Below are 27,352 nucleotides of genomic sequence, written 5' to 3'. Positions count from 1 at the left end.
TAATTTTATTAAGAAACTCATAATAAAAGTTAATTTGTGGTAGAGTTTTAGAAAAAATTATTTTATTTTATATATCAATTAATAAATATTATATTAATAATTATTTTCTAATTAGATTTTCTATAATTAAAAAATTCATAATAATAAATAGATAAATAGGTTAATTTAAATTTTATTTGATATATTTTAGAGTTTGATAGAGTTTTTTTTTTTATTTAATAAAAACTCTTTTTATATCAATTAACAAATATTTTTTTTATATAAATGGATACTTAAATACTGAAACTCTTTGCACATTTAATAATAGTATTGATAAAAAATCTTTTTATATCAATTAAAATATATTTTTTATTTAAATAAATAACTATTGAAACACTCTAGATTTTCTTTTATTATTATGAATTTTTTTAATAATAAACACTTTGGCAGAACTTTTGTATTTTACTCTGAAAATTAGATTTTCTTTTATTAAAAAATTCATAATAATAAATAGATAAATATGTTAATTTGAATTTTTTAGGTAGATTTTAGAGTTTTATAGAGTTTTTTTTTTTATGTAAAAACTCTTTTCATATCATTTAATAAATATTTTTTTATATAAATAAATAAATTTTGAAACTCTTTACACATTTAATAAATATTTTTTATATAAATAAATAAATACTGAAACTTTAGATTTTAATTTATTAAAAAATTCATAACAATAAATAGATAAATAGGTTAATTTTAATTTTATTAGATAGATTTTAGAGTTTTACAGAGTTTTTTTATTTGTAAAAACTCTGTTCATATCATTTAATAGATATTTTTTATATAAATAAATAAATACTGAAATACTGAAACTCCTTGCATGTTTAATAAAATTTGTTTATATAAATAAATAAATAAATATTGAAACTATTTGTCAGAGCTTCTATATTCTGTATTTTATATATAAATAAATAAATATTGAAACTCTTTGGCGGAGCTTCTGTAATTCTGGGTCTATGCCCTCTAAGTTTCTTTCTTTATATCAATTGATAAATATTTTATAATAAATAAATAAATATGTAATTTGTGCTAGAGTTTAATACAAACTCTTTTAAAAACTCATTTTATGTTAATTAATAAATATTTTTTATTTTAATAATTCTAGTCTAATTAGATTTATTTTTATTAAAAAACTCGTAATAAATAGATAATTATGTAATTTGTGTTAGAGTTTTATAAAAACTATTTGAAAACCTCTTTATATATTAATTAATAAATAATTTTCTATATTCATAATATTTGTCTAATTAGATTTCATTTTATGAAAAACTCATAATAAAAGCTAATTTGTGGTTCAGTTTTTTAAAAAAATAGGTAATTTGTGATAGAGTTTTATAGAAATTGTTTTATTTTCTTTAAATATATCCGTGTCTAATCTAATTTAATTTTATTAAGAAAATCATAATAAAAGCTTATTTGTGGTAGAGTTTTAGAAAAATTAATTTATTTTATATGTCAATTAATAAATATTTTTTATAAAAAAAATTATTGTCTAATTATATTTTCTTTTATTAAAAAAATCATAATAATAAATAGATAAATAGATTAATTTGAATTTTTTTAGATAATTTTAGAGTTAGATAATTTGTAATAGATTTTATGGAAAATTTTTATTTCATTTAAATATATTATTGTTTAATTATATATTTTATTAAAAAAACTTATAATAAATAGATAAATAGGTAATATGTGTTGGAGTTTTATAGAAAATATTTTTAAAACTCTTTTTATATGAATTAATAAATATTTTTTTATTTTAATAATTTTGTCAAATTAGATTAGCTTTTGTTAAAAAAAACTAATAATAAAAGGTAATTTGTGATATAGTTTTAGAAAAATTATTTTTTTTTTCTATCAATTGAAAAATATTTTTTATATTAATAATTGTTGCCTAATTAGATTTTTTTTTATAAAAAAACTTATAATAAATAAATAAATAAGTCATTTGTGTTAAAGTTTAATATAAACTCTTTTAAAATTTATTTTTATATCAGTTAATAAATATTTTTTATTTTAATAATTCTTATCTAATTAGATTTACTTTTATTAAAAAACTCATAATAAATAGATAAATAGGTAATTTATGTTAGAGTTTTATAGAAACTCTTTTGAACCCTTTTTATATCAATTAATAAATAATTTTTTACATTAATAATACTTTATTAGATTTTCTTTTATTAAAAAACTCACAATAAATAGATAAATAGGTAATTTGTGTTGAAGTTTTATAGAAACTCTTTAAATATATCTTTGTCTGGTGTGATAGTGTTTTATTGAAAGTAAAATAGGTAATTTGTGATAGAGTTTTATAGAAATTATTTTATTTTCTTTAAATATATCCTTGTATAATTAGATTTAATTTTATTAAGAAACTCATAATAAAAGCTAATTTGTGGTAAAGTTTTAGAAAAATTATTTTATTTTACATATCAATTAATAAATATTATTTTAGAAAAATTAATTATTAGATGTTTTGAATTTTAGTATAATTTGAATTTTAATTAAACTCTTTATTGTGAATTAAACACTTTTTATGAATAGGTTTTTATTAATGTGAGTATTATAGTGTAATTTGAATTGTGAATTAAACTATTTTTATATTTTGTTAATTAGAATTTTATTAAGTAATTACTGTTATTATAATTTAGTAATTTATTACCGTGGAAGCATGTGTTAAGTTTCAAAGCTTTGGGGGTTCTCAAATTAGGAGAGGTTGTGTTGTATTTTGCTTTTCCTGCTTGGTTGGTTATTGTATATTGGGTTGTCTCTGTCGTTTGATGTATTAATTTTGTTTTCCGATATATCATTTTTAGTGTGGCTTACAATAATAAACTTGCGAATCATTTACATAAAGGATTTTATTAAATAAAAAATATGAAACAAATAATTTAATATATGGACCATTTGGTCCAACACAATTGATTATAAATTGAATTTTCAATAATAACTCTAAAACTATTCCGAAATGTTCAGATCAAATATGGTACTTAATTTAAATATGTTTGTTCTCAAGTGTGGAAAGAATTATTTGGTCCATTTGGGTTTGGTTTAGGTTTTGAATCCCTTCCTGTGCAATCGTGGGATATAATAATTAATAAGAGTAGTATAATATGATTTGTTAGTTTGAATTTTATTAGGTAATTACTGTTTTTATATTTTGTGTGAGTAGTATAGTATAATTTGAATTTATTATTATTTCTTTAGCTCTATAGTTTTAGAAGAGGCTTTCATGTAATCTTTTTTACTTAAAACAAATGTGGGACTTTGTAATTTGAATTAAACTCTTTTTATATTTTGTTAATTTGAATTAATTTGAATTTTATGAGGTAATTTTGAGTTTTATAGAATTTTTACCATGGGATATAATAATTAATGAGAGCTCTTTATTATGAATTAAACTCTTTTATATTAATTTTGAGTTTTATATAATTTATATCAATTAATTAATAAATACTGAAGCTCTTTGCACAAAGGCCGAGAAAGTAGTACTACACTTGATCTTAGCCAAAAGACCAAGAAAGGTTAGCCAAAAGGTCGACCCAAAAAAATTTAGTACTACACTTGATCTTAGCCAAAAGACCGAGAAGGTGTGATTATTATTTCTTTAGCTCTATAGTTTTATAAGAGTCTTTCGTGCAATCCTTTTTACTTAAAACCAATGTGGGACTTTATAATTTGAATTAAACTCTTTTTTTATTTTGTTAATTTGAATTAATTTTAATTTTATTAGGTAATTTTGAGTTTTATATAATTTATAACGCGTGAGTTAGAGCTACTTTTTGTGAATTAAACTCTTTTATATTTTGTTAATTTTAATTAATTTGAATTTTATTAGGTAATTTTGAGTTTTATAGAATTTATATCAATTAATAAATAAATACTGAAACTCTTTGCACAAAGGCCAAAAAAGTAGTACAACACTTGATCTTAGCCAAAAGACTAAGAAAGGTTAGCCAAAAGGCCGACCCAAAAAAATTTAGTATTACACTTGATCTTAGCCAAAAGGTCGAGAAGGTGTGACTATTATTTATTTAGCTCTATAGTTTTATAGGAGGCTTTCATGTAATCCTTTTTTACTTAAAACCAATGTGGGACTTTGTAATTTGAATTAAACTCTTTTTATATTTTGTTAATTTGAATTAATTTTAATTTTATTAGGTAATTTTGAGTTTTATAGAATTTATATCGTGGGATATAATAATTAATGAGAGCTCTTTATTGTGAATTAAACTCTTTTATATTTTGTTAATTTGAATTAATTTGAATTTTATAAGGTAATTTTGAGTTTTATATAATTTATATCAATTAATAAATAAATATTGAAACTTTTTGTACAAAGGCCGAGAAAGTAGTACTACACTTGATCTTAGCCAAAAGACCAAAAAAGTTTAGCCAAAAGGCCGACTCAAAAAAATTTAGTACTACACTTGATCTTAGCCAAAAGGTCGAGAATGTGTGATTATAATTTTTTTAACTCTATAGTTTTATAAAAGACTTTTATGTAATCCTTTTTACTTAAAACCAATGTGCGACTTTTTAATTTGAATTAAACTATTTTTATATTTTGTTAATTTGAATTAATTTTAATTTTATTTGGTAATTTTGAGTTTTATAGAATTTATATCAATTAATAAATAAATACTGAAACACTGAAACTTTTATAAGATACTTTCATGTAATCTTCTTTACTTAAAAGCAATGTGGGACTTTGTAATTTGAATTAAACTCCTTTTGTATTTTTGTTAATTTGAATTAATTTGAATTTTATTAAGTAATTTTGAGTTTTATAGAATTTATATTATGTGATATAATAATTAATGAGAGCTCTTTATTGCTAATTAAACTCTTTTATATTTTGTTAATTTGAATTTTATAAGGTAATTTTGAGTTTTATAGAATTTATATCAATTAATAAATAAATACTGAAACTCTTTGCACAAATGCCGATAAAGTAGTACTACACTTGATCTTAGCCAAAAGACCAAGAAAGGTTAGCCAAAATGCCAACAAAAAAAAAATTAGTACTACACTTGATCTTAGTCAAAAGGCCGAGAAGGTGTGATTACTATTTTTTTAGTTCTATAGTTTTATAAGAGGCTTTCATGTAATCATTTTTACTTAAAACCAATGTGGGACTTTGTAATTTGAATTAAACTCTTTTTATATTTTGTTAATTTGAATTAATTTTAATTTTATTAGGTAATTTTGAGTTTTATATAATTTATATCAATTAATAAATAAATACTTAAATACTGAAACACTTTGCACATTTAATAATAGTATAGATATAGATATAGAATTTATATCGTGGAATATAATAATTAATGAGAGTTCTTTATTGTGAATTAAACTATTTTATATTTTGTTAATTTGAATTTTATTAGGTAATTTTGAGTTTTATAGAATTTATATCAATTAATAAATAAATACTGAAACTTTTTGCACAAAAGCTGAGAAAGTAATACTACACTTGATCTTAGCCAAAAGATCAGAAAATGTTAGTCAAAAGGCAGATCTAAAAAAATTTAGTATTACACTTGATCTTAGCCAAAAGACGGAGAGAGCGTGATTATTATTTTTTTAGCTCTATAATTTTATAAGAGGCTTTTATGTAATCATTTTTACTTAAAACTAATGTAGGACTTTGTAATTTGAATTAAACTCTTTTTATATTTTGTTAATTTGAATTAATTTTAATTTTATTAGGCAATTTTAAATTTTATAAAATTTATATTAATTAATAAATAAATAATGAAATACTGAAAGACTTTGCACATAGTATAAATATACACGTCGACGAAAAGAGAGTGAGAGGTAGATGACGTCGTGGGGGAGTGGATGAGATAAAGATGGAGGCGTCTCCGGGGAGGGAGATAAGACGGAGGCGTCGCAAGCTCGCGGCTAAATCAGTCCTCTCCACTGCCCATCGCCGAAATCGCTCTTCACTGCCATCGCCACCACTCGTCGAGATTCCCCTTACTCGCCGGCCGCTGTTCTAAGGTTATTGCCCTCGCGAACTGCCATCAATTCCGTGACTGTCATCCTTTGATTGAGTAGTGCTTGTGACTGCTATCCTAAATATAGGTAGGCAGCTTAATTAGGAAAGCGACCCGTAAATACAACACTGTTGACTCAACAGCCCCTAGGACAGAATTACATGCTAGCAAGCATATTAGTAATATGTGTGATTTTACCATATATCAACTGAACTTCGAGCACAGACCACCATTGCCGGACTAAACATCGCCGCCCACTCGCCGCCACACGCTCATGCGAGTAGATCTAACACTTTTTTCACATGCCCCTTCTTCTCCGGTGATTGCAATACAGGCTCCAAGCTTGGATCGTGATGCCAGTATGTTTAACAGACCAAGTGAGTATGTTATTCATTTTCTACAGAAAAACACCACTTCCTCCATTTGACAGATTTCTTGTGGGTAAAACCTGCCTCCTTAGAGTTCTTGTGTGTGTGTGTCGGGTTCACTTATCAGATGTTTCGATATAAAGGGATAGAGTATGCTTCTCCAACTCTTGGTTCTGCCATGAGCAATCTCATTGCCTGTTAGAGACCCAGTTCATCACCGGTGCATCAAGACCTATTACGGTCGCAGACAGTGGTTGCGGTTTTGGGATGGAGAGTAAGGTATGGTAGAGGCATTTTTGGGAGAGTAAAATGGTAAAATGGGCATTATATTAATTGATGGGTGTTTTTGCACAAATTAAAAAAAATATGGGTGTTTTTTTATACATCTTTTTAAATAAAATGTAAAAGTGCTATGAAAAGGATACTTTAAAGAGTGTTTCTTTCACTTACCCCATATATTTTATTGATGTTATCAAATTATTTTCACATACATGTACATCACATATTAAACCAAATAAAGATGACTATAAATTGTGTCTATATTATACCCAATAAGTAATTTCAATTAACATCTGTGGACCAATGCAACCAATTCCAATTAACATGTAAGCATCAACCCATGTAGCTTATTTTATTAACAATGTGAATATATTACGATAAAAAAACAAAATAGCATCACAATTCAAAGATTAGATAATGAAGTGCTTATTTCAATTAAGTTCCGATCTATTTTATTTTTCCTTTCTTTCTTTTTATGTTTCTTAGTAACCAAACGGAACCTCAGTGCTTCAATTCTGATACAAATTATGTAGGGGAGCTGGGTTTTTATGGAGTTCTGAAGTGTTCATTTCCAACTACCTAAACTTATTAAAAATTTTAAATTTTTGTATTTTTATTGCATTTAGTATTTATTGTGGCCTAAAAGGCCTCAATTCAGTACCAACTTGGATTTAATTTTAAATATCAAAGAAAAGATAACTAATTAATCTTTTACTTTTATTTGACAAGAATACGATAGTGGTATTAATAAGTCTAAAGTACGTAGTAATAATTTTTATTTTTATTTTTTAAAAGAGTGAGGAAAAAAAAAGTTTTTTTATTTTTTATTTATAATATGGGTCACAACCCGTTTTGACCTACTCATCTTAACCCGGTCCAAACCCGTTCCCAACTAACCCTATTATTAACGCGGCACAAGTCAGAAGTTCAGAGCCCTTGCCGCTACGAAGAGCTGACGAATTGATTCCATCGTTGCCGTTGTTGGAACTTGGGAGCTGCCTTCAGCATTCATTCTTCTTCTTGTTCTTCAGTGCTTCGAAATCCCTTACTCTGTTTGGTTTCTGAGGAAAAAAGGTATGAAAAGGAAGTTTTTTTATTTTTTTATTTTTAATTTCAGACTTGATTGTTTGGTCTCTAGGAAACAAAACTTACTCAACTGAGCCTGAAAAAATATTTTTTGTTTTCTAGAACCAATCTAAGTTGAGTTGAGTTTTTCACCATCTGGAAAACTAACAAAGTAAATATAGCTTGAGCTAGTAACCTTAGGGGTATAATCTATTTGTTTGATGAGAAAGGAAGGAAAAGTGAAAGAAATTTAATTTTAGATACATGGGACCATTGAGAATGAAGACCTATCTACTGTTGAACATGGAAACCTTATGATACCCTCCCTGTCTCTTCATAAGCCATGCTTCAAGTAATTGTCACTGTTTACTTTTGTCTGCTGATAATTTAAAGGGTAGTGAAATCTGTACAGGACAGCGATTAGAAATTAGTGGAATGGGCATTGAATACAATGGTAACACCATGAAAATGATTATTTCAAGAATAGTTTGGATATGGATATGTGTTTGTTGAAGACGATTTTGGTTTCAGTACATTTCTTTCTTTTTATTTTTTATTTTTATTTATTTCAGTTTTACCATTTTCATAGAAATGCTTTTGCATCATTTGGGTTTTACTTTGTCTTTTAACTTGATTTGATGTCTTTTATTTTTTTGGTAGATATACAGAAAAGGATGGCAGAAGACACAGAAGTGGGCAAGTCATTTAAAGATCTGGGAGTATGTGAGCAATTGGTGGAAGCTTGTGATAGTTTGGGCTGGAAAAACCCATCCAAGATACAGGCTGAATCTATTCCTCATGCATTGGAAGGTCCATTCTCTTTATTTCTTCATCTGCAATACTGATATTTCTTATTTATATTTTGTTTTTCACAAGCAGTCTCCTTTTTAGCTTATTTCTAGTATCTAAATGATTACTATTTTCTTTTTAAATTCATCCTCTTAATTGGAGTCATCCGTACTTTATGGGACATTATTCATTTTGGGGTGTATGTTTGACATGCTGGTTCTATTCCATGGATTTTGTGATTTAGGAAAGGACCTGATAGGACTTGCACAGACTGGTTCCGGTAAAACTGGAGCTTTTGCACTCCCTATACTTCAAGCCCTTTTAGAAACCCCACGGGCGTTCTTTGCATGTGTGCTCTCTCCAACACGGTTTGACATCTGATTTGTTGGTTTGAGTTTGAGAAGAAAATTAATATTTGTACATCTTTTGTTGTAATTGGATTTTATCTGGATTTTGCCGTGCTTTATGTCATTCATTGTTTTCCCCCTTATTCTAGAGAACTTGCTATTCAGATCGCTGAGCAATTTGAAGCTTTAGGATCTGGCATTGGTGTAAAGTGTGCAGTGGTGAGCTATCTGCCAATTTATTCCATATAAATATATGTGTGTGCATATATCTTCAAATTTCAGGGTTCACAGTCTTCCTCATGTCATATTTCACTTATTATTGCATTGCATTGTATTTTATGTTAATTAGGTTGTAGCCTTATGTTGAAAGGTCAATTTATTGTTTTTGTCCTCGTTTCAGACTTTTGGCCTCAAGCACTCTAAAGTGTAGTAATTAACACTTCTTATTTTTTGAGTAGCAGTTTACAAAATTGCCTACTAGATTAGATTGAGTATTTTGCTAAAGGTAGTTAATTTTTTTCATATTACAAGGGAAATTCTGGAATTCTCCTTTACCATAACTTTCGATCTTCACATGCTTTGCGAAAGGAAGGTTAAACAAGTTCAAGTTGTGATAGATATATTTTTTATGATTAAATGATAGGAATGAGGTGAATTATAATATGCAGCAATAGACTCAAATTAATTGTTTCAGACTCTCTTTTGCATTGGTTTGGAACCACAATCTCTGGATTGAAGTCTGGAGAGGAGCCTTTAATGTGCATAATTTGTTGCATAAGCGAAGTGCACCTTGGTGACAAAATCCTTGTATATCTAATGTATATTTGGAAACTTCTGCAAGGATCTCGTGCTGGATAAAACTTCTTTAGCAGACTAGAGAAAGCATTAAAGACATGGAGTTGGATTTGCCCATGTAGCAAGACTGCCTAATGGGCATCTTATTTACCAAAAGGACTGGCTAAGTTTTTGATTGTTTGACTTTTGATGGTTAGAAACTTGTTATTTTGATTGTATATATGTGCGTGGATAGACAACATGAAATTCTGGTTTAGTGAACCTTGGATCCTTCATTAAGGTTCTGTGCTGTTGTCTAGTCACCTGTTACCCCTGCAACTAAGTGCATTTGTTTTCTCTGTTGTTTATTTCTTTCGTCGCCATTGCCATCGACATCATCCTTGCCTTAATTCCATGTGAATGGGGTCGGCCATATGAAATCTCTTTCTATAGTCCTTCCTATCACATGCCGTTTTGCCTACTATATTTAGCTTTTTAAAATCATTTTTAGTAACCTCATTGCATGTTATTTTTGGTAGCCCACTCCATCTCTTACCTTCTATTACAACTGGTCTTTCTTGCTTGACTGGCGCGTCTCTAGGTCTCCGATGTAGGTTTCCACACCATCTAAGTCTACTCTCTCTAGTTTTTTCACTAATGGGAGCCACCCCTAATTTATTTCTCACACTCCCACATGCTCTCATTGTGACCCTATCCCTCCTAGCCACTCCACTCATCCATCTTAGCATTCTCATTTCCACTACATGAAGGCATTGCTCTTGTTTCTGTTTTAGGGCCCAACACTCCGTTCCATATAACATAGTTGTTTATTTCTTTGGGGATACTTTATATGAGGTGGTTCAATGCCAGTAAATGATCAAACCAACTTTTCTTTGCGAGCACTTGCATGTTACTGATTTCAGAAGCCTGCCTTCCCAATAAATGCTGGATTGTAACAAACAACAACCAAATTCTTCAATTGTAATTTCTTTTTGAAGCATGTTAATATTTTGTTAAACAAAATTCTTGATTAAGGAAAGCATTCCTGTAATAGTGCACATTTAGTCCAATATGTGCGTGATATGAGTGCATTGGAGGTAAGAATCAGTGATACTAGATATCTTCTTCCTTAGGACAACCAAGGGTAGAGTTTCTGAAAGTATAAGAATAGGGGCATAAAAACCATTTAGAATCAATTAAATGCCTTATATATCTTTGGACGTTATTAATATATGATGCTTCTCTTGAAGGATAATGTGTTCTATTGTCTACCAGATAATGGTTGAAAGGAAAGTCTCATGTTCGTTTTTTTTTTTTTTCTTTTCTTTTCTTTTTCTTCTCTCTCTCTCTCTCTCTCTCTCCCTCCCCGTTTAAGCTGATCTAAACACGTCAATAAGTGGTTTCTGCTATCATTTTTCCAGCTTGTTGGAGGGATAGACATTGTGCAACAGGGCATTGCCTTAGGAAAACGACCACACATTGTTGTAAGTGTTCTCTAAATTTTCTTTTAAAGTATGGATGGTTGGATAGTTGTGTCAACATGCCTTTTTTTATTCATTTATTTTTTGATGTCTTTTTTTCGTAGTGGACTGCAGCTACAAAACATGTACCTGATATACTGTACATGTTGTCACACTTATTAGTTATTATACTATCCAGATTTGAAGTATTACTGCTGAAATGTACAAACAAATTTACTTGTCAAAAAAAAAAAAAAGTTCAAACAAATTTCAGCTATATTGGGATAATGCCGTTAATATCTTGACTTAAACTAAACCATGTTACTTATTGATAAAAATTTTAGAAGGACGACATTGTTTCCAGAAAAGATGACCTTTATCCTTGTTTTTTTGATAAGTAAAAATTAAATAAAAAGGCGTTCAAAAGGGGAACACGTCCCAATTACAAGATTGGAATCGAGACTAAGGCCCCAATGAATCCAAGAAAGTAATTAAATCATCGGAAGAGGAGCAAGAACTCCTCTTGACATAATTAAAAAGAGAGCGAATAATAAAAAGTTTCAGCGTCACCGTAGATGACTCATTCCCTTCGAACATTCTGTTATTTCTCTCCTTCCAGATGCACCACCAAACGCAATGTGGAACGACTCTCCAGTAATCACGCACATCTCTCCGCACACGACATTCTCTCCAAGCATGAATCAACTCCTTAGAAGAATGTGGAATTCGCATGCCAAACAACCCAAGAATAAGATTCCAACAGTTGTGCGCCATGGGGCAATGCATGAGAATATGATCAATTGACTCACCATCTTAATTGCATAGGCAACACCAATTGACAAATCAATCCCCCCTTTTCCTCAAATTATCAATCGTCAGAATCTTACCCCAAACAGCGGTCCATACAAAAAATGCCACCCGAGTTGGAGCCATAGAGCGCTAAATGGTCTTCCACAGAAAGTCAAGGTGATCAAAATTAGATAAACATAGGAATAAAGATCGCACTTCAAAGCGGCCATGGGAAGATGGAATCCATATCAGATCGTCACTTCCTCTGCCTACTCCTACCTGCCGATACAACTGATCTAGGAAGACACAAACCTCATTCTACTCCCAATCCTGAAAGGAACGTTGAAAGTGCACATGCCACGCAATCCCACTGCTATCAAGTCGATAACAGTCAGTTACGTAGGCATGCCTATCAACTGCAATACTATAAAGTCTAGGAAATGTACGAGATAGTGGGTGATCACCACACCAAAGATCTTCCCAAAAATGAACACATTTGCCATCACGGACTTTGAATCTAATATGAGAAGAGAAGACGTCCCATCCCTTCCGAATGGATTTCCACATGCCAACTCCTCCCACAAGGGTAACCGGACTAGTAGACCAGCCACTAATCTCTTCCCCAAACCGGCATGAGACTAACCTTCGCCAGGGACGATGTCTTTCCCTCCCAAATCTCCACAACCATTTGCCCAAGAGAGCTTGATTAAAAGCAACTAGTCTTCTAATTCCAAGACCCCCTAACTACATAGGCTTGCAAACTTACTCCCATTTGACAAGGTGATACTTAAACGCATCTCCTCTTCTGCCCCACAGGAAGTCCCTTTGAATTTTTTCAATCCTATCAGCAACGGAGCATGGAATATGGAACATGGATAAAAAATATGTGGGTAGGCTCGATAAAGTGCTCTTTATAAGAGTAACTTTACCCCCCTTAGACAAATATTGCTTCTTCCAACCTGCCAATCTCTTACCTTTATCCTTCTTAGGATCCATCTATAAACAATTTGGTTATCGACCCATTAAATCTTCAACTCCAAAACAAAACTATTCTAAAAAAAAGTCTAAATAATATAAGCGGAAATATACTAAATCTTCAAAAACTCCTTAACTTGTTACAAATGTGGACAGAAAGGCCATTATAAGACTCATTGCAATGTTAAGAAAAAAATAAACTAAAGACTAAAGACTAAATAAATTCTGAAAGAAACAAAAGAACTATTAATCAATTGTCTACAAGATATAGACTGTTGTAGCGAATGTTGTGAATGTTCTGATTTTGGAATAGAACTTAATGAAATCCAAGAAGAAGACATTCTTTCAAATAGTGATTCTTCTGAATCATCCAATCAAGAGATAGATCATGTAGAAAATTCTATTGAAAAGTTTTTTGAAGCACAAGTATATTACATGGAAAGCATCAATGTCTTAACAAGGGATGAAAAACAAGCACTACTTAACATGATATTATATAAAAGATCCTACTGAAAAATATGAACATTTAGTGAAACTCAAAAATTTGTTTATCTAAGAACCTGTCAAACCAGACCTAGCTTCTTACAACCTTAAAGAAATTTTCTCTCATTTTGATAAGCAAAAAACAGAAGGAAGTTACAATTCGAGATTTACAATCCAAAGTTGCTCAACTCAAGGCTGAAGTTAGACAGTTAGAACATGATGTTTTTATTTTTAAAACTTCAACCAAAATTCATTTGAATAATTATTTGAAGCACAAATATATTAAATGGAAAGCATCAATGTCTTAACAAGGGACAAAAAACAAGCACTACTTAATATGATAGATAATATACAATATCCTAATGAAAAATATGAATGATCTTACAAATTTGTTCATCTAAGAACCTATCAAACCAGACCTAGCTTCTTACAACCTCATAGAAATTTTATCTCGTCCTGATAAGCAAAAACAGAAGGAAGTTACAATTCAAGATTTACCATCTGAAGCTACTCAACTCAAGGCTGAAGTTAGACTGTTACAACATGATGTGTTTACCTTTGAACCTTCAACAAAATACAAAAAAAAAAAAAAATAAAAAAAAATAATTAGTTACCATCATTGATTTTGCTTTGCTAGTTTATTTTGGTTGACTTTCAGTTGGTTGTTTATTTTTTGTTGTCATTTTGCTTTGGGGCTTCATTTTAGGTGGCAACTCCTGGACGCCTTGTGGATCATCTGTCCAATACTAAGGGTTTCTCTCTTCGCATGCTAAAATACTTGGTAAGTTTTTCTCATATGCTGATGTGAGTTTTTTTTTTATTTTTTTATTTTTTTTAATATTATTTTTTTTTGATAAGTAAGAATATATTAAAAACGCTCAAAAAGGGGAGCGGAAACGAAAGATACAAAACAAAAGGCTAAAGGGCGCCTTAGACCTTCAGAGAGGCCAAAAAAACAATAATTTCCTCCGTAGATCTATAATCTCTTCCTGAAACCCAACAAAAAAGAGTACAAATAACAGAGAACTTAAGCATAGAAACAGGCTTCTCTTTTTTTTTTAATATTATTTCCAACACAGGATATTCATAAACACTGCTATGTGTGCCCTATTCGCTACTTAAAGTCAATCAAAGTTGCAGTATATTTGTCACTGGCTTAAGAGGAAATGGGACAATTCAAATGCAACCTATTGGTTTCATATTAGGAGATACACGATAATATTGTTACAACGCTAGTAGTGACACAATAATATTGTTACAATATTTGACACAAACTAAAAAAATCATGAAAAAGAATAAAACAATATAGTATATCGATTTAAGATAAATTAAAAAAAAGTACCATTTAACACATGTAAAATGTAAAATTTCCTAAAAGATTAACACGTGCTGCTACAATAACTTTAGATCAGCTTACCTTGATCGACAAGAAGTAAAAATGACTAAAAAATGTATCATCAATGTTTATACATAATCAAATTCAAAACATATGTGGAAAAAGGTTGAAGATATTGCTTATATGGTAGAACAAACAAAAGAAACGTGGACCTAATTTTTATGGTTGAACAAATTCAACTGTGATTTTTTCTGAACCCCAAAACATGTTAAGATGAATTGATGTTTTGATGTAGGAATGTAGATAGCAAAGTTTAGTCTTGGGTGTATTTGGATTGAATGTAGAAAAGCAGGAGAAAGAATGAGGGAAATGATGGGTTGGTATTTGAGTGGCTAAATTGCAATGTCTCACGAAATCTGGCGTGTCTTGGGTTATGTCATGCTATGTGGCTGATCTGGCCCAGACATTTTGCAAGTCAACCAGTTATGATCAAATAGAGGTTAGGGGTTCAAGCCTCAGTGGAGACGTGTGTGTGAGTACTAACTAAGAAAAAAAAATCTTAAGTGTGTTGAAAACAGTGGGGAAATACTGAAATATGGAAGTGCTTTTTACATGTTTACATTACATACGAGGTGACTTGTTCCGCACATAGTTATATGACCTGTGTGTATGCTTGGCAGGTACTAGATGAGGCGGACAGGTTACTAAATGAAGATTTTGAGAAAGCGATTGATGAAATTTTGAATGTCATTCCTCGTGAGAGAAGGACATATTTATTTTCTGCTACTATGACAAAAAAGGTACATGTTTGAGTATATCTTCATGTATTCAGAAGTTCATTTATCATTTTTTAGTTGATTGTTGTGTCATTTGTTTATTTACTTTTATAAGTTCAAGATTGTCTTGCACTTGATACCTTCGCAAAAAGTAGCAAATGAATATATTGATGAATGATCTATCTGTTTTCCAATTCAATAGTTCTCACTCTGTCGGATATCAATTAAAAAACTAGGAATGGGTTTATAACTATTTTGTACTCAGTTCTTTCTGAGTGATGAGGCTTGCTGCTTCCTTCCCAACCCCACCAGACACACACACACACAAATTGAATTGTTAAAGTTCTAGGGAAACTTGTTTCTGAAATTGTATTTTTCAAAAAAAAAAAAAAAAAAAAAAAAAAAAAGGAATCTCTAAAAATCCCTAAAGCTTGTTCTTTTTGGCATAAAAGTCATCACATATATAGAGATCCCCTGCCACTTTTTTCCATTTTTGATGGAATATTTTGGTTGAAAAGAGATGTCTTGAGCTATTGGGAAGCAATTTGATAAACAGATTTGATCTTGGCCGACTTGATGAAGTTATTCACGTTTGTTCTGTTAAACACCAAAGATCACATATTTTCACTTTGTTCAAGATATGAGTTGTACCATATGAAATTCTGCCGTTTCTCGGTATGTCTCTATCATCATTGGTATTCTCTTTATTGATCTCCTAGTTCACCTAAGTCTATGAATTTCTCTATTAACCCCACCTTATCCTTGCCCATGAACTTGCAACATTTATCCTTAATTGACCTAGAAGTTGTTCCCTGCATCCTTAAAAAGTGTCATTATGCACCCAATCATTCACATATGTGTTATAATTGTGTTTCTCGATCCGTGTCACAGGTCTCTGGTATCCATTACACCAGTTAGTGTTTGTAAAAAATTGGTTTGGGTGCCTTAAAGCTGACTCTATTGGAGATGAATCCTTGTTTATTTATGAGATAGGCCATACTGCTTACTATAACTTGAATGTTTGGATCACTGGCAGTGTTTTTAAACAATTAGGAATCAAGTTCTTATGTACAAAATAATTGTAGTTTTGTAAGAGGCAAGCTGGTAACTAGCACATCTTCAAAACCTTGGAAAATAAATGTGTCACTTCAGCCCTTTAAGGCGTGCGTAGAGTTGGAGCCTGGATGTAGAAGTCTTCCCTCAAGCTGGGTCAGGATGGTCAGTTGGCCTTGGCTCCCAATATACAAACACACATAAAAATAAATAAATAAATCAACAGCAAGCAAGTTGCTCAGGCTTGCGAACTTCAATTAACCCTTTGTAAATCATTCCTGTCAACTCGATTGTGGACAGAAATTATATAGAGACTGCTAGTCCAACTATGAAAAGACACCCCGTGGTCCTTATCTTACTACTTTTCGCCAACAAACGTGAAGTATTAATGTTACTGTCGGGGCCCTTCAAATTCATGATATTCTAAATCTTATATTTTGTGGTTCTGTATATATTGATCCTTTGGTATCTACTTTTTCCTTTGTACAGGCAAAGTCTTCCACTACTTTATATCTTATGTATTCTTTCTTATAAAGCTTGGTGTAATTATGTTCCCACTCTTCTATACCATACTTCACGGGATGAATAATACTATGTATACCAATTATTCATGTCACCTTCTACTCTTACCATGTTCCTTACTTGAGCTTAGCGCTAGCATATGTGATCTCGTAGGGTGCCTACATTAGCGGCACGGCAAGAAGATGCAGCGAGTGTCTCAGGAAGCATTTCATATTTCAAATGATCTAACATGCCAGCTGTTTCTACTTTTTGTATCCATCCTTCAGTAAATCATTAACTTGTGCAGTAGAAAAATACACGGGATATAAGAAGTATGTCACAGATTTGCAGTAGAAATAAGAGCTTGACACACTTGCACTGGGAAAATGGAAAAAAAAAAAAAATGTGAAGAAATATTTTAGTCATGCATTACTGCATCAGTAATTGAGCCGATGGTATTGTAATTTGATCTGATAGAATCATAGAAGCAGTTAAGATACCTTATTAAGTGCTCATGTTTTAATGCCCTCTTGTGTATAAATATATTTTGATAAGTAAAAATTGCATAAAAGAAGCCTTCAAAAGGGGAACACATCCCTCAAAAAATACACAAGGCCTAATAGGGCCGCTAAACTCTCAAGTAGGACCCCCCCCCCCCCCCCCCCCCCAACCAAAAAAAAAAAAATCAACAATCTCCTCCATGGATTTGCAATTTCTTCCTAGAACCCGACAAAAAATAGTGCCAACAATAGAGGACTTCAACGCCCCAATAGGATTCTCTTCCCCTCAAAGGATCTCCTATTTCTTACAAGCCATAAACACCACCAGATGTACAGGTGCGGCCCTCCAGAAATCACGAATTTGGGCCTCCACTATAAAACACCTCCAAGCTGCAATCAAGTATCTGGATGAACAGGGTATGACCCATTAAACCCCGAACAAACCCATTAACAAAACCGGCAATCCTGAGCCACTGGTAGGGATGGCAATGGGGCGGGGCGGGGCGGTGATCTCATTCCCCATCCCCATCCCTGCTGAATTTTTCAATCCCCATCCCGGTCCCCATCCCTGCTTAAAATTTCACCACCACCCCCATACCCGGCCCCGGCCCCGATTAACATATATATATTTTTTAAAAAAACATCACACTTAATCGGGGCGGGGCGGGACGGGTTTACCCATTCCCCCTCCCCGCCCATGCCCCCGGCGGGTTTTCAAAATTTACCACCCATCCCCATCCCCGTTACATAAAAGGATCCTCATCCCCGCTATAAACTAAACTGGGCGGGGCGGGGCGGGGCGGGGACTCGGCGGGGATGGGGAATTTGCCATCCCTAGCCACTGGGCAATGCAAAAGAAGGTGATCAACCATCTTCTCATCTCTCTTGCACATGTAGCGTCAATTGACCACAGCCTGTCTACTCCTCCTCAAGTTATCTTGGGTTAAGATCTTCCCCAACACTGCAGTCCACGCAAAGAAAGCCACTTTGAGGGGGTCCTTAAAGCACTGGATGGCCTTCTACAGGAAGGGATCCTCTAGGCATCCGTAATACACTTGTAAAGAGATCGAACATCAAAGTGCCCTTGGGAAGAAGGAACTCACACCCAAGAGTCAGAGACACCAACCACAATCTCCCGACAGTACAACAATTCCAAAAAAACAATGGCATCCCCAACCTCCCAATCCTGAAAATGCATCAAAAAATGCACATCCCAGAACGTTCTCCTGCTAGCGAGGCAATAACAATCAATCACCAGAGTCTGTCTATCCATTGCAATCCTGAAGAGTCCGGGAAAAGTGAGCAAGAGAACAATCGCCACACCAAATGTCCTCCCAAAAACAGATCCCCTCCCATCCCCAACTTGAAATCTAATGTGTTTATAGAATTCATCTCACCACTTCCGAATAAATTTCCAAATCCCAACATCATTTGGGATTCTCACCTTAGTGGAGCATTGGAGCACCATCCACCTCTCGCCTCCCCAAATTTGCATGCGACCACCCTCCTCCAAAGTCTGTGTCTCTCCACCCCAAATCTCCATCCCAAATTTGCATGCTACCACCCTCCTCCAAAGTTTGTGTCTCTCCACCCCAAATCTCCATAACTACTTCCCAAAAAGGGCCTTATTGAAAGGCAACAATCTTCTAATTCCCAAACCTCTAATCCGGGTTGGGCTGCACATTTGATCCCAACCAACCAAATGATAATTGAATTCCTCTCCCATTCCACCCCAAAGGAAAATTTGTTACCACCTTTCAATTCTCTCAACTCTGAAAAAGAGAGAGGAAGTAAGTTGGAAGGCTCGACAAAGCACTCTTCATCAAAGTGACCCTCCCAAATTTTGGAAGGATCTGCTTCTTCCCTGCCAGCCTCCTTTTAAACCTCTCCACCACGGGTTCCCAACATCTCTCTCTCCTCGATGATATCCCAAGAGGCAACCCCAAATGATAAAGGAAAAGAACCAATACTGCAACCTAGAAATCTCAGGAACTTCCCCGATAGGAACCATAACACTCTTTCCCACGTTTACCTTCAAGCCAGAGACCACTTGAAACCAAATTAGAACACATCTCAAAAACCTCATCCGAGAGACTCATCTGCATCACAATCATCGGCAAACATCAAATGGGAAATCTTCAACTGACTAGAAGCATCTCGACCCACCTGAAAACCAAGTAGGTACCCCATATCCAAAACTCTTCTCATCATTCTACTAAGGGCCTCCGTCACCACGAGGAACAAAAAATGATAAAGCGGATCCCCCCTGCCTTAGGCCCCTCGAACTATTGAAGAAACCTGTCGGAGATCCATTCACAAGAACCGAAAAGTGAACACTTGAAATGCAAAACTCTATCCATCTCCTCCATTTCTCATCAAACCCCATTCTCTCCAATAACTAGAGAAGAAATCTCCAACTTATATGATCGTAAGCTTTGTCAATGTCCAGCTTGCACAAAACACCAGGAATCCCATTACTGAGTCTAGAATCCACACACTCCTCCACAATAAGGACAAAATCTAAAATCTGACAGCCTCCAACAAAAGCGTTTTGGGAATCCAAAATCACCCCATCCAAAACATCCCTCAATCTCAAAGCAGGGACTTTAGCTATTAATTTGTAGATGCATCCCACCAAACTAATAGGTCGAAACCGCCACTAGCATATCACCGAAACCTAGCATTTTTCATTCAAATAGCTTTTTCACTCTTCCCCCCCTCCTCCCCCACCTAATTAGGAATGAGCATAATGAACGTGGCATTCAAACCTTTCCCATCACCTCCCCTCTAACTACTTCCCAGCTCTCAAGGAGGAATCTCATAGTGAAACCATCTGGCCCTGGTGCTTTGTCCGCATTGCAGCTCTTCAGTGCCTTCAACACTTCCTCTTCAGAATAAGACCTTCCACTCTCCAAACCAGAGATCGTATCAATACTTGTATTTTAATTAAAAAAACATGGGTAAATTATTGTGAAAGAAGAAAATTGTAGTAAAGGGCTGAATTTCTAACCAAATTACATTTCCATTAATGCAGGTGAAAAAGCTCCAAAGGGCCTGTTTGAGGAATCCTGTGAAGGTATGATAAAGAAAACTTACTAACACATTTCTTTTTTCTTATTTTTGAATCTGTAACTAATGCCAATTTATTTATGCTTTCAGATCGAGTCTGCATCTAAATATTCAACTGTTGATACACTGAAGCAGCAGTATTGCTTTATCCCTGCAAAGCACAAGGTTTCCTTCTTCCATGGCATCACAATACTGTTTGGGTCCGTTTGGTTAGATGGAAATCAATACTGGAAAGTGAAAGTGAAAGAAAGAAAATAAAATTTCTAGGATTGATTTGGTTAGCATTAATTTTTTTAAAGAAAATTGTGAGAAAGTCTCATTTCATAGTACCTCCTACCTTAAGATTAGAGATAGGTCGTCTCTATGAGGGTTCGACATCGTAAACTAGTGAGTCTATCGGCTTACCGCTTCCTTCGGTCAGATGGATGATTAAACGAAGAAACTCGCCACCACACACTGACTTCCAGGCTACTTAAGCTCATCAGCTAACCGAGCGAACCTTCCTATCTATGCGTTATGGAGGGAAGGAGGCTCCTACTGGACCATTGGATATCATGAAAATAGAAAATATTACGATTTACCGAAATTGCCCCAATTTTTATAAAATATGGCAATAGGTCTAAATAAATTTATATTTGATATATATATATATTTGTTTAGAATAAAAGCAATATAAGAATATTCTAAGCAAAAAAATTGTAGGACACCTAGAGGGATATAATTATTATATTATTATTGTAAAAGTTATGCTTAAACACATTTTATTTTAGAAAGTAAAAAGAGGGGTATAAATGAAATTTCATATGTTTTTCTCAAGAAAGCAAAATTTTCCTGCGTTTTTTGTAGGAAAGTTAGGTGGTTATGAAAAGTTACTTTCCCACAAAATTTTCCTTTTCCTTCCATCCAAACTCTTAAAAAGTTCAAAAAAATTCCGTTTCTTTTCCTTTCCCACTATTTCCACCTAATCAAACTGCTTTCCCTTTTTGAACGTCTTTCCAATATATTTTTACTTATCAAAAAAAAAAATATTCCACCTAATCAAACTGAGCCTTAAAGATTTTAGCATGAGTCTAATTCTGAATGCCTGGTAATGCAGTTGGTTATTGGTGCTAGTTACCCAAATTGAAATGAAACTTTAATGATTCTGACGATCTGTTATGGGATACTTTATAGGTAAAAAATTTCAAATTGTGTATTACTCCGTTTATCATGGTTATTTTGAGGCAGTTCAAGAAAGTTAGTCAACCAAATTTTGTTCCATGAAACACATTGGATCTTGTAGTTATTTTTTAGATTTTTTTCCAGCTATGTAGGTATATGTTGATCACATAATATACTAGAATTATTCCTTAACTCCTAATACTAATGGTATTAACAAACATATCTCCAATCTTGTTCTCCTAATAGATAATTAAGCACAGATAGTGAAAGTTTTCACAGTACAGTAGAGGTTTGAAAGGTATTCACATAAAGTAATACTTTTAAAAAAAATATTATTGGATAAATTGAACAAGATTAATGTTTTAGCAAGATTATCGGATGTGTTGAATTGCCAGATTTTACAAGTAAAACAATTCAGTAAAAAAGTAAAAGAATAATTTGGGTGATGAAAATCCCCTTTGTTGTTTATAAGGTTGCAGTTGTTTTCTGGCCCCATCCCCACCTCCAGCACAAACAAACAAAAGCCGCACACTGCTGGCAACAAGTAAGCCTCAGGACATTAGTGTTTAGAAATGGCTTAATTCTGAAAAAAAAAAACACGATATATAAAGGATCTGGCTTTTGGCTCAAGGTTTAATAACTTTCCACTTTCCTGAAGGGAATATGTGTTTGTTTGTGTGCGTTACACCCTTTAAAAATTCTTGTAACCAACTGGTAGAGTAGTTAGTTTTGGGTCCCAAACATGCATTTAAATAAAGAGTTGAAGCAAATTTTGCCTTCATGATAGATATCACAATTTCATTGAGTAGTATGTTTGTTTAGTGCTAAATTCATATATTTCATTGGCTACAGGATTGCTATCTTGTATACATACTGACCGAGATGTCTGGAAGTACGTCAATGGTTTTCACTCGGACATGCGATTCAACTCGTCTTTTAGCTCTAATCCTTCGAAACCTTGGTTTAAGGGCCATTCCAATTAGTGGTCAAATGACCCAGGTATACATTTGTCTTCTTTGGTAGATTTGACCTAGAACCTCTGCATGGTTTTCGTTATACGCTTACTTCATATCTAGTCATTTTAGTTGCTCTTTTCTGTTATCCTAAATTCATCCTCATGTCCATGAAAAATGTGTTGCAGGCCAAAAGACTTGGAGCCTTAAACAAGTTCAAGGCAGGAGAGTGTAATATTCTTATCTGCACCGATGTTGCCAGTAGAGGACTTGATATTCCATCTGTGGATATGGTCATCAATTATGATATTCCATCGAATTCAAAGGTTAGACTTTCTTCCAATGTTTTGTCAAAATGCATGTTTTGACATGTATTTTCAGGCCAAATCCTTTGCTCCTTTTCTGGAGTCTTTATGAGTGTTCCCTTCTGCAGTTTGGGTTTCAGGTTTTAGTCCTGTTTTTGTTTGTGAATTCTGCTGTTTTTCACCTTTTTTAGGTTAGCAATAAAAAGATCTAGAGACCTCCTAAACAATTAAACTTACCTTGTACATTCAGGGTCCCATTGGTGAATAATATATATTTATATATATTTGAGTTTTTGACAGCTAGTGGCTTTTCGATTGTAATATATAACCAGATTGTATCATGCTTAATTGATCTATGGATTATTCATCACAGGCGTTGATAATATTTAAACTGACACCTGGATTGTACATCTTATATCTGATTTATTTAGATAAGAGAATCTCTCTCTCTCTCTCTCTCTCTCTATATATATATATATATGTAAACAATAAACATCAATGAAAATCAACGTTTTATCTTAGTTTTACCTCAGACAACAATTTGTGGAAAGAATTTAGTAATTCTTGCTTAATATGACTCACCTGAATTTGCCTATCCATGGAATGGCCTATAGGATTATATACATCGAGTTGGAAGAACTGCTCGGGCAGGACGGTCTGGTGTTGCAATCTCTTTGGTGAATCAGTATGAGTTGGAATGGTATGCACAGATAGAGAAGCTTATTGGTAGGCAACTTCAACCATACTAGCGTGATAATCTATACTGGGGAAGTGTTCCTAAGACTAACATCTTATTTGTGTTTCAGGTAAAAAATTACCTGATTTTCCAGCTCAAAAAGAAGAAGTTCTGCTACTATTGGAACGGGTAATGGAGGCCAAAAGAATATCCCTGATGGTATTAATTTTAAACTTTTCATTGTTATATTAAGTTATGTTTGTTTATTTTTTGCACAACCAAAACCAATCGTTTTAGTTCTAGCAATGTGGATTTAACAAATCAATCTCCTTGTTTATGCATGGGTTAGTGGATAAATTTCACTTTCTAATATATTGATCTAGCCTTACGAACTGATGAACTTGTATTGAAGCCACAAACTTTGCAGTTTGGTAATGTCCTCTGTTAGGTTGGCAATTACATAGTGCTAATCATGGTTTCTATGACATCCATCATAATGCCATTTTGAACTGTTATTGCACTAGATCTGGCTGTGTACTTTACAGAAATATAATACTAGAAACAAAACATCTCAGAGGCTAGCATCAAGTCCTTGGGATAAGGCATCAGTGGCTTACTGCTTTACAAGTTCAATATTTAAAAATTGTATCATAAAATTCATAACAATTTAGTCAGCTATTATAAACTTCTGACATGTTGACTATTTGAGTCCTCATGTCTCTGGTAGGACATGTACGTTCTTATGTATCAATAATATTGCAAGTTAATTCACGATGCAAAGATAATGTTTGTGACAAAAGCATATCTTTCATGGAAATCCTGTTGCTGCACAAGTGTGAGTTCTAATTTGACATGGGATTACTTGTGCACCAGCCAACCCCACCTTCAAATGTTCCCTAATGAGTGTAAAAATAACCGGAAGGAAGTGGAAATGATCTTTTGAACGAATCAAATTTTCTAATTTTACATTCACTTTTGTGGCACAGTTCTGTTCTCTTCTAAAACCTCAAAATTCCAACAAAAATGTTATTAGAACTTGTGCGTGAATTTCCTTTACGCGTGGAGGAAAAATTTGGTGTTTGCTGTTGTGGGTTGTACAGTTCTATTTGGGATGGAAATAAATAGATTGTGTAAAGTTATCTAAGGAAACCTTCGGCTTTTGGCCTCAATAGTATGACTGTGTCCTGCAAAGTAGAAGAACCGTTTGTTTGTTCTCTTGGCTCACTGTTTATTTTATTTTATTTATTATTTATGTTGGTTTTTTTATGCATGCATCTTTTGTTTTGGAATTTAAGGGGATTACCTCCAAAAGTTTTGTTCATGACTGTTTTAATAACCCCTTACTAATGAAACCTTACTAATGTTTCCTCAATACTTTTGTAGAGTAATTTTTTAACTTATGCCTTATTTCTCATTGTTTCTGATTTATCCCTTTCAAATGTTTTAAATTTCTTAAACCTCTGTAGAAAATTAAAGAAGCTGGGGGCAAGTATAAAAGAAAAGGGCGAGGCGACGACGGCGACGAAGAAATTGACAGATATGTGGCAAGGAATGGGAAGTTCTCTAAGACAAATAAAAGATGATGCAAGAGAATCCTTTACACACAATGTTGTTTAATTTTTTTAATCGTGCGGTGCTGCATTCATTTTTAGATATGTTTTTATGCAGGAAAAGTACTTTCATAACATCATATGGCGATTTTGGTTATGGTAAACATTTTATGTATTCCTGAGTTGAAAAAAAAAAATAAATAAAATAAAAAAAACCACTTGACACTATTTATATAGACATGCTTTCAACAATTTTGGCTAACGTATACACATTCCATTTTCAAGGAAAAACAATTCTCACCTAAAATACTACTCAGTTGTAGAGTATATTCATATTAGTATTTTTTAGATACTCATAATTAATAGGTCATTATTGTCGAAGTATTATCGATTTTTCGTGTTTAGAAGTATTTAATAGTCTAAACATATTCGTCCATAAACTTGCAAAAAGGTCAACTCATGGAATTGAGGGCTTCCTCTTCATTTTACTGAATTTGGAAATAAACTTTCGAATGACTAGTCTGTCATATTTGTACATTCTCTATACTAGCGCATATAGTGTATGCACCGAGTGATCAAAATAACTCCTCTGTATTTTTATGTACATACACACACCTCTTTCATTGTTGTGATAAAAAAAAGGAAAAAGAAAAAACTTCAATGGCTGATGCTTAGATGAAGAATGTTGATAGAGGGCTGAAATTTAGTGGCTTTTTGGTGCGTCCAGGTGGGGGTGTTAGGGTTTATTTTTATTTTAATTATATTTTATTTTATTATATATATATATATATTATTTTATTTAATTTTATTGAAGTGTTCATTGTTGTACATAAGGGCATTTTTAATAATTTTATTTTGTAAAATTTGTATTTTAAGTAATGTTAACTGCTCAGTAATTAAGTCAAAATTTTTAAGAGAAGTGATTTACTATAATAATTTATTTTTTTATGCTTTTGGTATTATAATCTAGGGTAATTTGCACTCACACCCCTTCAGATTTGTAATAAGGACAGGTAAATACAATTTAGGGAGAGTGATCCAATTGCCTCCTCAAGTTTGCAAGCTTGAATAACACAGCCCCCAAACATGATAAAAGTATGTAATTGTCCTTTGAATTCTGAATTGACCCATTTAAATCACAAAAAATATTAACATCTTACAAGTCCTTTGATTTGACCAAAATGACCTTCGACAAAAAAAAAATATCCACGATGGCCCTCACAATTTTTTTTTTGCAAAACCTTATTATAGTATTAAATTAAAATTATTTATGGTAATGTTTTACCTAAAAATTGAAGTTGGCCCCCTAAATTTTTTGTAACACTCGTACTAAATTATAGATACTAATAGTTGTTTTCTATATAAAATTTAAATTTGATCTCTCTAATTTTTTTATAAAAAATCTATATGGTTCCCTGATATTAAAAATAGTTTAATAATGAAATTACTTTTAACCCCTTCAAATTCCAATAAACCACTTGCTATAGAAATCAAATTTAGTAAAAAAAAAAAAAATGATTAATTACTATGGTAATCCTTATAACAACATACTATATTTACACACACATATATTCACACACATACATAAATATTTTGTTATGAATTAGAAAGAAAAAAAAAATTATTCACTGGACAACAACAATGATTCAATCGACAACTTTTCTCTTCAATTTTATTGCATATTATTTATAAACTTGAACAAAAAAATTTCTTACAATGATTTTATGTTTTTTAAAATTTTAATTTTACGTTTCTAGTTTCCCTACCAATTAAAAATTCCTGGGTCCACCCCTGTCTGTATGCATATGGCATTGGTGGCCACATTGGTGGAGTTAGAATTTTATTTTTTTGCTTTTCTAAGGGTCATTTTGGTCAAATAAAAGGACCTATAAAGGTTAATATTGTACTTTAATAATTTAAATGGGTCAATTAAGAAGTTAAAAGGTAATTAAGTAATCTTATTATAGGGTGTTGTTGTTCAAGTTTACAGACTTGAGAGGGCAATTAAATCACACTCTCCTTAGGTTATATCTACATATCCTTAAATATGAGGGGTGTAGGTGCAAATTACCCTATAATCTATTAACAAATGCCAACCATATAAATATGTAAAATAA

The 27,352-nt window shown here is 32.4% G+C and overlaps 1 protein-coding gene across 1 annotated transcript; it reads left to right on the top strand.

Annotated features, from left to right (window-relative positions):
- The first annotated feature begins 7,588 nt into the window (after positions 1 to 7,588).
- Positions 7,589 to 25,467, top strand: LOC132304305 (DEAD-box ATP-dependent RNA helicase 10). Its single transcript, XM_059801909.1, has 14 exons — positions 7,589 to 7,747; positions 8,399 to 8,548; positions 8,772 to 8,895; positions 9,024 to 9,093; positions 11,070 to 11,132; positions 14,062 to 14,136; positions 15,372 to 15,491; positions 20,556 to 20,597; positions 20,681 to 20,755; positions 22,604 to 22,750; positions 22,893 to 23,030; positions 23,624 to 23,735; positions 23,816 to 23,904; positions 25,152 to 25,467. Exons 2-14 carry the CDS (start codon positions 8,413 to 8,415, stop codon positions 25,266 to 25,268), a joined length of 1,308 nt encoding a protein of 435 aa, XP_059657892.1. The 5' UTR covers positions 7,589 to 7,747; positions 8,399 to 8,412; the 3' UTR covers positions 25,269 to 25,467.
- The last annotated feature ends 1,885 nt before the right edge of the window (positions 25,468 to 27,352 follow it).

This window comes from Cornus florida, unplaced genomic scaffold, assembly GCF_030987335.1.
Source record: "Cornus florida cultivar Cherokee Brave unplaced genomic scaffold, ASM3098733v1 CherokeeBrave_3.0.0_Hap2_Chr04, whole genome shotgun sequence".
Lineage (NCBI taxonomy): Eukaryota > Viridiplantae > Streptophyta > Magnoliopsida > Cornales > Cornaceae > Cornus > Cornus florida.
Note: the sequence above shows the minus strand (reverse complement) of the source record. Positions and strands in the feature narration are given on the sequence as shown.